The following is a 13,408-nucleotide window of genomic DNA, read 5'->3' as shown; positions in this document are numbered from 1 at the left end:
TAATCTAACTCAAACAGCCTTCTCACTTCTGTGGATCTATATTAAATTGACTGTCCTGTAACTATATTCTCAGTGTTACTGTCCATGTACGCCACAGCTGTGTCTGTGCCTAATACCATGACCTGCCTAATAGTGACAGACTCATACAGCCCTTTCCCACTGAGTATCAATGTTTTTAAAAAGGAGTGAAATTCTGGGATGCCCTTAACAGACGACAAATGTGCAAACACGCACTAATGCTTTTCGCACAGACGGGCCCCAAATTACAAGTGTGCAAACTGATTAACAAATCTTCACTAGTCTTTTTGTACACAAGACTACATGAAGTACTTGACAGAGCACTTTGGAAACACTACTTGGAACCATGACAGCAACGATTTTTACATGGGCAAGTTGAAAAAGTGTTGGGAGACATGTTAAGACAAGTCCTACTCTTTCCACCTGTGAAATACCTTCAGAGGTTGATGAGCCAGAAATTGACGCAATATTACTAGTCAGTATTAAACAGGTGTCTCAGATATAAACACTCCACCCCAACTGACACCACCCTGAAGTTTCTGTTACAAAGGAGTGCATGCAGCTAGGCCAATGTGCACAATAGTGAGGAACAGAGACATTCTGAACACGAGCAGAGTAAAACCTGTCTCTCGCAAAAAGGATTCCTTTCGATTTTTCTTGCAGCTGCCCCAGACACTGGGCCAGGGGAAGATGAGGGGGACGTTTCCGGCAGAATTTACCCAGAAGCTCCAGAACGATCACCAATAAACAGTACCCTGGCTTTCACTGTCTTTGAAAGCCAGTCTAGAACCGTCATACCCCAGATGCGGTGCTTGCCGCTTACCTGTTGTCACTCGCTTCCTACATCACATCCGCAGTTTTGAGGGCGGGGGAAGGGGAGCACATGCTATGAAAACCACCCCTGGTTACCTCAGTCAGCAGGGAGCCAACTAGAAAACCAAGCTCATGATCTTTCCCTTCCATGCTCACCCCCTTGCTCTTTGGGCCCATATCACCACCATGCCCCCTGTCGTGCGAGCCCATAATCTGGGGGTTAGCTCCCATGTCTCTCTTATCCCAAACATCCAGGCTAGGACCAAATGTACAGTGTCTTCCTCCACGACAGCTCTAAAATCTACTCCTTCCTTTCTGTCCCGAACAGCCTAACCGTGCTCCCGCTCCACCTCAGGCAGCTTGTTATCCGAGGGCCTTTGCAGGATTTACCTTGCCCCTGACAACCTGGCTCTGTCCAAAATGTTTCTGTAAGAAGCCTCCACTGTTACTTCAGCCATGTTGCTCCCTTTGAATCACTTCATTCCCTCCCGCCCTCCCCTCCCCTCTGCCCCCGGGCTGTGCATGGAATTCTAATTTATCCCCTGCTTCATGGCCCAGTCGCCACAGTGTTCCTGCCTCTAGCTTTGACCGAGTCGCATTGTGTGTTCGGCTCTCCCTGCCAGCTCTCCCCCTTTGTCTCCGCGCTTTTCTTCCATGCTGCCCCAGATGCAGCAAGGCCTCCCCAAACTAATCCACAAGCCCCAGCCCTCGCCTCCCAAAATTTACTTTCACCGACTAGGTGCATGAGGGGCCGTCACCTACATCTTGCCCTCTTCCTTTTGCCTGCTTCGGACACTTTGCGGGTGTCATGCTGTATTGTTCGCCTGGGCAGTCTCCCTGGCTCTTTGTTTTGGAACCAACCGCGCATACTCCTGGCTGCTCAAATAGTAACGCCGACAATGGTACAGAATAACCCTGTTTGCAGCCGGCATGCTTTGACTCCTTCTCTCAGCAGTCCATGGGCAGAATGGGAGATGGGGCAATTGAGGAAAGATGTCAGCCAGGTTCTTTCCAAGGGAAACCTTATGGAGCCAAAAGTGCCCCCTCCCCGAACTCCCTAAGACAACAACCCCTAGAGATCAGATTGACCAGGGGCTCCAGCTTGCCCTGTTCACAAGGCAACACACAGCTTCACAATCCTCCTCCTCTTATCCAAAGTCTTGACCTATCCAGAGCATTTCATCTCTCACAATATGGGGGTCTCCTCCTTCCCCCCAAATCCTTACCAAATGTCTTGATCCAACCAGAAACACCCCTACCACCACCACAGACCCACATGCAGACTCTGCATGTGTAGACTGAAAGGCTTATAAGGCTAGAGTAGCTGTCCTGTTTCCTGGGGCGAAGGAGGGAAGCTTTGCAAACATGTAACTCACCAGAGAGTTAAAAGGGAGGGAGAGGGGAACCTAGTGAAGAAAGAGATGGCTGAAACCGGGGAGGGCTTCCCCTTCTCAGTGACAGCACAGGGAGAAATTGGGTCTGGCTTTCAGGGGAGGAGGATACCGACCCGGTTCCGAACGGGGTGAAAGCAGGAAGAGGGAGAGAGAAGCTGTCTTGTTACTATGGAGTGTGTGTGTGGGGGGGGGGTGCAAATTGTAGACCAGGGTCAAAGTAGCGGGTAGCGAAGTGAGAAGGCGGCTGTCCGGCTGGCGGGGGGCAGGGGAAAGCAGGCGATCCCTGCCCCGCCCATTCCCCAACGGGAGGGCGAGGGGAGAAGCAGGAAAGGGGGAGGCTGCGGCCCCGTTAGCAGCTCGCAGGGGAGGAGGATTCGGGGGAAGTTGACCCCATCCGGCAACGCCTGTAACTTACGCAGCTTTTTCCACATGGCCCGGTGGCAGGCGATGAAGCCCTTGCGCAGGGCCGCGCACACCTCGGCGGGCTGGGCGGAGCAGAATCCCTTCTGCTTCTTGATGAAGCCCCAGAGGTTCTCCCGAGCGAACTGGGCCGCTTCCCGCCCCCCGTGCCCGTCGCACACCGCGAAGAAGGCCACGGATCCGCCGGGGCACCAGCTGGAGCCCGGGCACTGCTCTTCCTCTTCCGCCGCCTTCGCGCTAGCGCCTCTCCTCCGACAGCTTGCGGGCAAGGGGTCCTGCCGGGGCCTGGAGTCGGCCGCCCGCTGGCTCCCAGGCACCGATCCGCCCTTGGAAGGGGGGGCCTCTTCCCCTTCGCCCGGCAGCTCCGGCTCCACCACGATCTGGGTCACATCCTCCATGTATTTCCTTCCTCCCTGGTCGGAGAACACGCTCACCCCCAGCGAGTACAGACCCTCCATGGGGGGGACCGGAGTGGGGGCTGGAGCCGCTTCTCCCGACGGTAGCAGGCCCCCCCAAGGAACCGGCGCGGAATCTCCGCCCGAGCGGCGCTGGCGCGCTCCCCCGCCAGCCGCGGCCGGTGACTATTGTTTATGTTCGAGGCGCTGTTTGGGCATGTCCGGGACAGCGAACGCGGCGCTCATGTAACAATCCCCGATGGAATCCTCAGAACCTGAGCGTTCCGAGGCGGAGCGCCCCCTGCCGCCCCCCAGCGCTCACTGTCCCTCCCGCGCCACTTGCGCGGAGCAGCGCCCCCTGCGCCGGGCCCCGTCGTCACAAGCCTCTGCGGAGCTCAGCCGTGTGACGAGTGGTGCCCCCTGCGGCCGCGGGTGGCGAGGGACTTGGGTTCAAAGCTTAAAAACTGCCGGTCTTAGGCCCACATGCAGAGGCTTCTCTCTAGCAAGTGTGGGGGTAATAGGCACCTAAGACAAAGCCCTGAATATTGGGGCAGTGCCTAGACAATTGGAACATCTGGTCATGCCAGTTCTCTATTAAGACTTAAATTTGAATGTCACTGAAGATTGCCATAGCACAGGGGTGGGCAATCAAATGACAGCGGTTCCTCAGAATTAGCCCCCGCTGGGCTGCCGACACCATATTTACCTGCACCTCCGCGGGTACAGTCGATCACAACTCGCGTTGGCTGGGAACAGCAATTCACAGCCAATAGGAGCGGTGGTCTTCCGTACCTGCGGAGGAGGAACAGGTAAATATTGCAGTGTGGGGGCCCACCGGGGGCTAACTCTAGCACACCAGATCCAGCCTGTGGGCCTGTATTTACTGGCCCCTGCTAAACACCATGGCTACGTCTAGACTGGCATGTTTTTCCGCCAATGCTTTTAACTGAAAAGTGTTTCCGTTAAAAGCATTTGCGGAAAAGAGCGTCTAGATTGGCACGGATGCTTTTCCGCAAAAAGCGTCCGTGCCAATCTAGACGTGGTTTTGCTCAAGAAAGCCCAGATCGCCATTTTCGCGGTCGGGACTTTTTTGCGCAAAACAATACCGCGTTGTCTACACTGGCCCTCTTGCGCAAAAGCATTTGCACAAGAGGGCTTTTGCCCAAACGGGAGCAGCATAGTATTTCCGCAAGAACACTGACAATCTTACATGAGATCGTCAGTGTTCTTGAGGAAATTCAAGCGCCCAGTGTAGACAGCTGGCAAGTTTTTCCGCAAAAGCAGCTGCTTTTGTGGAAAAACTTGCCAGTCTAGACGCAGCCCATGAATGTTCAGACACTTTACAGTGCGGTGGGGGCAGCTTTATTCAATACAATGCCAGCTAAACCGACAAAGTCCTGAAACCATAGGGATAGCCCTTTCCATAGGCATCTTAAAAACCTCTCACCCTAGTCCCAATGGCTTTACCTCACCTGCCCTTGAAGACAGACTCCCTTCACTATCATAGCAGTGGCTCTTACAGGATCCCATAGAATAGGGTCCTCAATGACCAAACTGCTACAGTTGGATTTACTCCTTGGGTGTACAATAGAACAACATTTGCTGTTTGGGAGGAAGCGCTTTATTTAAAACAAAATTGTGCCAGGTACTTTATATTTCTGCTTTGTACTGGTATGACATCTTCCACCTAGAAGCTCCAAGAGTGTTAAAAAAACATTGTGGAAATAACCATTTAGCCATCACTAAAATAGAGGTGTCTAATTATTAGGCAGAAGGAGTTTAAACCGATCGGCCTTTTCATTCAAATGAGGAAAGCTGATGGCATCTCAGAGTGGGAAATACAGATTCATGCCCATTTGATACACCCGGAATACCAATGATACCCACAATAAATCAATGACACTTAACTTCTATAGTTAAGCATGTTACAGGTATCAATAAATGGGGAATGATCTTGAGAGATAAACATCCCTGTTTTTCAGTTGGGTACCTACGCAGAGACACACTACATTTCTTGCAGAAAATTGTGCAACAAGTTGCTACAAGGACCAGGTACAGACCCCAGAAGTCCTGCCTCTCTCACTTCTCTACTTGAACCAGCACAGAAGATTCCTTCATAGGTAAATCAGCCACATAAAAACACCACTTTTACCACAGTAATTAAAATATTTGGGAAATTAAAGAGGATAGGTATAGCATACGGAGAGCAGCTTTCTACAATTCAGAAAAACAGGATAACTATTTCCTTTTTGGCTTATAGACAAAAGCAAAACAAACAGGTGCAAACAAGATACCTGGTATTGTAAACATCCATACACCAATTATTATGTGTCAGTGTCCAGCAATAGGGAAACAGATCTAATTATTATCAGGGGCTATGTCTAGACTGCAAGCCTCTTTCGAAAGAGGCTCTTTCGAAAGATACTTTCGAAAGAGCCTCTTTCGAAAGAGAGCGTCTAGACTGCACGCGGAACTTTCGAAAGAGCAAGCCGCTTTTTCGAAAGAAAGCACCCAGTGAGTCTGGATGCTCTCTTTCGAAGAAGCCCTATTTACATTCAAGAACGCCTTCTTTCGAAAGAAGCACTTTCGAAAGAAGACGTTCTTCCTCGTGAAATGAGGTTTACCGCCGTCGAAAGAAAAGCCGCGTTCTTTCGATTTAATTTCGAAAGAACGCGGCTGCAGTCTAGACGCAGGTGAAGTTTTTTTGGAAAAAGGCTACTTTTCCCGAAAAAAACCCTGAGTCTGGACACAGCCAGGGTGTAGCCAGAAAACAGAACTCCCCACCTGAAAAGCTTCAAAGGGATAGCTGAGTTAGTCTGTAACTGGGAAAACTTAAAAAACAACCAATAGTCTTGCAGCACCTTAAAGACTAACAAAACACATAGAACGCTCATGATACCATAGAATCATAGAGATGGAAGAGACTTCAAGAGGCCATCAGGTCCAGCCCCCTGCCCAAGGCAGGACCAATCCTAGCTAAATCAACCCTGCCAGGGCTTTGTCAAGCCGAGACTTAAAAACCTCCAGAGATGGAAATTCTACCACCTCCCCAGGAACCCATTCCAGTGCTACACCCCCCTTCTAGGGAAATAGTTTTTCTTAATATCCAACCTAAACATCCCCCACTCCAGACCATTTCTCCTTGTTCTGCCATCCATCACTACTGAGAACAGCCTCTCTCCATCCTCTTTGGAGCCTCCGTTCAGGCAGTTGAAGGCTGCTATCAAATCTCCTCTCACTCCTCTCTTCTGCAGACTAAAGAAGCCCAGATCCCTCAATCCCTCCTCATAGATCATGAGCTCCAGCCCCCCAATCATTTTGGTCTCCCTCCGCTGGACCCTCTCCAATGCATCCACATCTTCTCTATAGTGTGGGGCCCAGAACTGGACACAACACTCCAGATATGGCCTCACCAGAGCCGAATAAAGGGGAATAATCACTTCTCTAGATCTGCTGGCAATGCTCCTCCTAATGCATCCTAATATGTCATTAGCCTTCTTGGCTACAAGGGCGCACTGTTGACTCATATCCAGCTTTTCATCCACTGTAATCCCCAGGTCCTTTTCTATATGTTTTGTTAGTGTTTAAGGTGCTGCAAGACTATTGGTTGATTTTAAGTTTCCCCACCTGAAGTGAGTGACAAGAAAAATACAGAATAATAATCCTTGGTGTTTATTTCACCCAAGGAACTATTAAAGTCTCACAGTACTGCTGAGAAAAACAATAGGTTTCCCCATTTTTCAGGTGTGTAGGCACAGAGGTTGTTATTAAATATAGATTTTCATTACATCTACATGATACTTTCTAAAACTCTTAACAGACCAGGTCCCTTGTCCTGATGGAGCACATCATTGGCAGAGCCAGGAATAAGAACACGGGGCAGGAAAGGACCTCCCAGGTCACTGAGGTATGTCTACACAGCAGCGTTATTTTAGAATAACTGATGTTATTCCAAAATAACCGTGCGCATTTACACTACAAGTCTTTATTTCAAAAGAATGTCGAGCTACAGGATTTCTTTCTCCAACTCATGGTAACCCTCATTTCACAAGGAGTAAGTCGAAGGAAGAGTGTTCTTCTTCAACTTCCTGCTGTGTAGACAGCACCAAAAACCGAATTAAGCTATTTCAACTTAAGATATGCAATTGATATAGCTGAAGTTGCATAGTTTAATTCCATTTTAACCCTGGTGTGTAGACATACCCTGAGACTCTTGCCCTCTGTATCAGACAATCCTATTCATAAATGTATCAGGCTCCTTCTTCAAACTAGTTAGGTTGTTTTACCCAATTACTATTGAAAGGTTATTCCAATATTTATTGGGACAAATCTTGGCTCTGATTCTGCACAGTATAATCCTCTCTGAAGCCAAATGGATGAATTGCACAGGTTGTAGACCGTGGCAAATCTTCATTCATATTGCTAGGTTTATAAGATAAATTGGGACCAACCAGACTAAGTCCCACTTCTGCTCTCTCTCTATCTGCATGCAAGTTATTCTGATACTTGTGAAAATAACCAAAACACAGCAAAGTCAAGGGAAATGGCTCGTTCATTTGGATGATTAAAAGAACCAGTGGTTTACGAATTCCAAGATATTTCTCCTCCCCCCCTTTTCATTCTGATGAAATATCTATCATGCCATGCTTCCAAATGGAATCCAACACTTTGTAATTCATTGGTGATGTTGCATCCAGGCCAAATTGATATGTGTCTGGTGACTGGAATTCTTCATTAAATAGTTCATCATCAAAAGATTTGATCTCACACAGATCATTCAACCAAATTAGGGCAAAGTGGGTTTGGTTTTTCTGTATACCAGCCACACCCTACATTTGAAACCAGAACTAAAAAAAACCCTCCAAAAACAAATTATTTAAAATATCTTGGGTGTGGAGCTGCCGTTGATTATGCAGCATGATAACATACATTCCTGTCCGGTAACTTGCTCTTGTAGTCTTATAGACTTCAAAAAAGCTCAGTTCAATCCAACCAGATACAGCAATCTTGCAATGCCGTAAACTTATACACCGAGGTGTGCGGGTTTCATGAAGTCTCATTACCCACGCCCCCCACATCAAGACCCAAATAGTTTGCATATCTCAAAAGTAATTAACCATTATGCCTATGCATATGTTTCCTTTCTCTAATACCCACTGTACTTAGTTAAAATCAAAAGGAAAAAAGCAGAGATTTCATATGTCTAATCACTTACAGGGTACATCTAGACTGCAGAGTTTTTCTGGGATACCAGAGGTATCCCGGAAAAGCTCTGCCATATCCAAGGAACGTGTCTGCTTTTCCAAAAAAAATATTTGGAAAAGCAGATGCGTTTTTTCGGCATCCCTATAAACCTCATTCTACAAGGAAGAAGGAATGTTCCAAAAGAGGCTTTTTTTCCGACATTTGGCCCATTGTCAAAGGCAGCTCCAAGGCAGAGGGCAGGAGGTGTGCCGCAGCGGGGGGAGGGGCAGCTGAGGTATCAGCACTCGATAGCCTCTTGGCCAATCCAGTCAGATCAACTGTTAGAGGCTCCAAGATCTACCAGTAGATCCCGATCAACTGGTTGGTGACCACTGCCATAGAGTGACCACACAGGCATTGAAAGAGAACTGGTAGAGAACTTATGCTGGTTGGAGTGTACATTTACGGGGCGAAGTAGAGGGTTTTATCAAAACTGAAGGTGGATGCATGTTGACCAAAGGACAGTTAAACCAGAAACCTTTAGGCTACGTCTACACTGGCATGATTTTCCGAAAATGCTTTTAGCAGAAAACTTTTCTGTTAAAAGCATTTTCGGAAAAGCACATCTAGATTGGCAGGATGCTTTTCCGCAAAAGCACTGTTTGCGGAAAAGCGTCCGTGGCCAATCTAGACGCGGTTTTCCGCAAAAAAGCCCTGATCGCCATTTTCGCGATTGGGGCTTTTTTGCGGAAAACAGTACTATGCTGTCTACACTGGCCCTTTTGCGCAAAAATCTTTCGAAAAATGACTTTTGCCCGAACGGGAGTAGCATATTATTTCCGGAAAAGCACTGATGATTTTACATGAGCTCGTCACTGCTTTTCCGGAAATTCAAGCGGCCAGTATAGACAGCTGGTAAGTTTTTCCGCAAAAGCAGATGATTTTGCGGAAAAACTTGCCAGTCTAGACACAGCCTTATAGTGTAATCCAGGCTTGAGCTTCTATAACAACAGGGTTACAGGTTACCTAACCACAAAAATGTCAAAGCACACCTTAGGCCTTGTTTAAATGTGGATGTTGCACTGGTTTAATTTAAATCTATTCTTCAAAGCAGCGTTCTTTTAACAGTCCCTTTTATAGAAACTAGCCAGGCTTATGTTATGACTTTGTACACCGTGGCAATGTAGTGGCATAGCTATGGCACCACAGCTAGTCCAGCATAGCCCCAAAGTGTAGAAGCAACCTACAAGGATGAAAGGAGATTCCTCATTGTTGTAGGAACACCCCCTCTTTTAGCATCAACGCTAGGTTGATGGAAACATTTATCCTTCGGTCTAATTGTGCTAATACCAGAGGTTAAGTCAGCATAGCTATGGGCGTCTGGAGTGGGGATTTCTCACAGTTCCTGGGAACATAAGAACATAAAAATGGCCATACTGGATCTGGGTCCATCTAGATCAGGGGTATCCAAACTTTTTTCAAAGAGGGCCAGATTTGATGAAGTGAACATGCGTGAGGGCCGTCCATTTTGTCTGACATTCTTTGAACCATTAACATTAAATGCAAATTAACTATTTTATGCAAAGTTTATAGCAAACGGCATACTTTTCATTTCATCACATGGATGACAAGTCTAAACAGGTGTTAAATCACTCTGCCTTTCTGAGCTTCTGACAAACAGAGGCTAGGGACACCATTCCTGCCCACTGTGTTAATAGCTTTTAATGGATTTAACCTCCATGAATTTATCTAGCTTTTTGTTAAATTCTGTTAAAGTCATGGTCTTTATGACATCCTCTGGCAAGGAGTTCCCCAGGTTGACTGTAAGTTGTATGAAGAAATGCTTCCTTTTGTTTGTTTTAAACTTGCTTGCTATTAATTTAATTTGGTGACTTAAACCCAAAATAAAAGATGTTTAAACTGGAATAAAACCAAATGCTTTTCTATGTGAGAAAGTTGTGCCAGTTTAAATTACGATAAGTTTTTTAATAAACTGACTTAAATCAGAATAAAAGGCAATATTACTGATGCTCTTACTTCAGTTTGAACCAGGCTTTTTTTGATTTTTCTTAAATCTGTAAGGAATTTGTTTAAACTGCAATAAGCCAGTCTTAAACCAAAATAAGTGTCTACACAGGTGATTGTCAGTTTAACTACCCCACAAACCAAAAAAATAAGCCCCATGCTCAACATTACTTTAGCTGTGGCTGTGTCTAGATTACAAAGTTCTATCGGAAAAAGAACTTTTTGCGTATCTTTTCCTGCTTTTCTTCTGAAAGAGGCTTTTCCGACAATTGGCCCATCTAAGGCCAATGCTCTGTGGAGATAGGATACAGGGTGGGAGAAAGGGCACCTTGACATCAGCACCCTCCTCTCTGTTCCCGGAGGTGGGGGAGGCAGCTCCAAGGCCCAGAGGGGGCACAACAGGACTTGGGATGGACTTTATAGCTGCTTTTGGGAGTGGTGCAGGGCCAGGGCAAAGGTGAGTCTTAGCCCCACTGCACCACCACCCAGGAGCCACCTGTGCTAAGCAGTGCCCAGTTGGAGCCCACATCCTGAAACCCTACCCCATTCATGAACCCCCTCTTGCACCCTAAGTCCCTGCCCCAGTCCCCCTGCATCCAAAAACACTCCCAGAGCCTGCAACTAGAACCCCCTCCAGCTCTCCAACTGCCTGCCCCAAGCTCAGCTCAGAGCCCCTCTCACACTCTAAATCCCTTAATCCAAGACTAGAGCCTGCACCCCAACCTTTTCCCCTACCTGGTGAAAGTGAGGGAGGATGGGGAGGGAGGGAGGATGGAGTGAGCAGATGTGGGGCCTTGGAGAAGGGGCATGAAGGAGGCAGGGGCAAGGGTAATTAGGTTGAGGTAGATCTTGGATTGCACTTAAATTCAAAAAGTGATCTTGTGCTTAAAAAGGTTGGAGACCACTGCTCTAAGGCTGTGTCTACACTGGCACCCTTTTCTGTAAAAGGGATGCTAATGAGACACTTCGGAATTGCAAATTCCGCGGGGGATTTAAATATCCCCCACAGCATTTGCATGAACATGGCTGCCGCTTTTTTCCGGCTCGGGGTTTTGCTGGAGAAAAGCGCCAGTCTAGACAGGATCTTGCGGAAAACAAGCCCTTTTCCGGAAGATCCCTTATTCCTACTTGAAAGGAGCCGAGCTGGAAAAAAGCGGCAGCTCGAGCCGGTGTTATATTACCTTGTTGGGAGGAGACCCCTAGATACTGAACCCGGCCCTTGAACCTGGCCCTTGCTGCTATTTACTCGGCCTGGCAGAATGGTTACATAAATATCCCCTGCTTCATTAAAATAAAAATGGCCGCTGCAGTCGCGGCAAGCAGTGGTGGCCATTTTTATTTTAATGAAGCGGGGGATATTTAAATCCCCGCTTCATTGATTATGTTGGGTAGTCTAATTTACATGCCTCTGTCGCAGAGGCATGTAATCTAGACATACCATATGAGCTGTACTGAAACAAACAGTTCTCCCGAAGCAATCCCACAATGTTACTGTCCCCATCACAGTAACCACCTCCATCTAATTTTTCAGTTCCTCTACCTAGGGAGTCACAGCAACCAGAAGCTATATACACATGTAACCCATGTACCTTCTGGATGTTGTGCAGTGTCCCATCTAATGGCACTGAGACCACTTACAGAGAGACTATTAAGTCTGTTCTACAGCCTTAGCTAACAGCCAGCTGGATTTTAGCTCATGTGCTCCTAGGTTTGATTCTCCCACAGATGACTGGGCTCTGCCGGCGGTACAAGCCGGGGTACAAGCAGGGGTTCGTCTGGGATTTCAACCTGGAAGTCTCTGAAGTTTGATATGTGCTTCCTCAGTATGTAACCCACATGCCTGCTGGGTGTGGTGGACTGTCCCATCTAATAGCACTGAAACCACTAACAAAGAGAACAACGAGTCTGCTCTACAGCCTTCACTAAGTAGTGCCTCCTAAGCAAAGATCCAGGGATGCCAGGTTCGATTCTGCCCACAGATGACTGGGATGTGCTTGTAAATCCCTGGCATGTTTTGGAAATGCCTCTGTTCCTGCTAGCCCGTCTTTGCAAGCCCACAGGTGTTACTCCATGTAAAGCTTAAGCTAACCTCACAGCTCAACCTTATGCGTCTGCCTGTTCCAGGAAAGAAATCCAGGATTTTCTCCACGTATGGGGGAAAGAAGCTGTACAAGCACAGCTGCAGAATTCCCACAAGTCATATATTTATCTGAACAGTGCCATGGAGTAGGGGTAGAACAGGGATGAGTTCCAGTGCTGGGTGAAGTCCTACCAGTAGTAGAGCAACCAAAAAGTCTTGTGCTGCTCCCCAAAGCTATCACTCCTACCCAGAACTAAATGGCATGTGGAGCTGGAACCCTATCACTCACATCTGAGTAGAATGGGCCCTTCTCATGATGTCTGGATGATGGCTCCAGCACTGCACGGGAATGAAGAGGGAACATGGAAGATGCAGAGCCAAGAGAAAGACAGGCACTCTTTGGCTACATCTACACTGCGAAAAATGGGGGTTTTTTGCGCAAAAAGGAGCCGTCTACACAGCTCCTTTTTGTGCAAAAGCCTCGCACAAAAACGGCCCCTAATTAATTATGCAAATGAGGCACGGTAATATGCTAATCCACGCTTCATTTGCATAGGCTTTTGCACAAGAGAGGTGCAGTGTAGACGTAGCCTTCTAGTCCCAGCCCAGCTCGGATGGACCAGAGAGGAAACTCACAGAAAAAGGGGATTCGGGAACGTGTAATTTACTGCCCCTTTTAATGTTCCAGACTTGTGAGTAATTGGCCTTGGTAAATAAATTCTTTTCTTTGGTTAAAATATTTTCCCAGTCCTCCACATTATATATGTTAAGTGGATTCAACTCTGATTCGAATTATTACCTCTGTAGTGAGCGAAAGAGAGATAAACATTTTGAGTGTGTGCTGTGACTGATTTAATGATAATGAGGGACTGGATGCCCAAGGGGTTTTGCAATGGGAGATGGGGCCTTTTACCTCTAGCAAACTGGTGTTCAAGGGAGCTAATTAGCAATTGGTGCTTTGACAACGTGACGTGCAAATGTTACACCCAGCCAGGGTGAGAGTGGCCAAAGGTTGTTTACCCTCTTGATTGTTGCGAGATCTATGTGAAGTGTGTTGGCAGTCTCAGGAGACCTGCTAG

General features: G+C 47.3%; 1 protein-coding gene across 1 annotated transcript in view; it reads right to left on the bottom strand.

The window, feature by feature from the left end:
• PPM1D (protein phosphatase, Mg2+/Mn2+ dependent 1D) overlaps positions 1-3,344 on the bottom strand; it is a 44,591-nt gene extending 41,247 nt beyond the window's left edge. Inside the window, exon 1 of the mRNA XM_025179227.3 lies at positions 2,641-3,344. Within this exon, the coding sequence (XP_025035012.2) occupies positions 2,641-3,103 (463 nt within the window). The 5' untranslated portion in view covers positions 3,104-3,344. The remainder of the gene's footprint in view (positions 1-2,640) is intronic.
• Positions 3,345-13,408: the final 10,064 nt, after the last annotated feature.

This window comes from Pelodiscus sinensis, chromosome 21 (genome assembly GCF_052426305.1).
Source record: "Pelodiscus sinensis isolate ZL-2025 chromosome 21, ASM5242630v1, whole genome shotgun sequence".
Lineage (NCBI taxonomy): Eukaryota > Metazoa > Chordata > Testudines > Trionychidae > Pelodiscus > Pelodiscus sinensis.
This window is presented reverse-complemented; position numbering and strand designations above follow the sequence as displayed.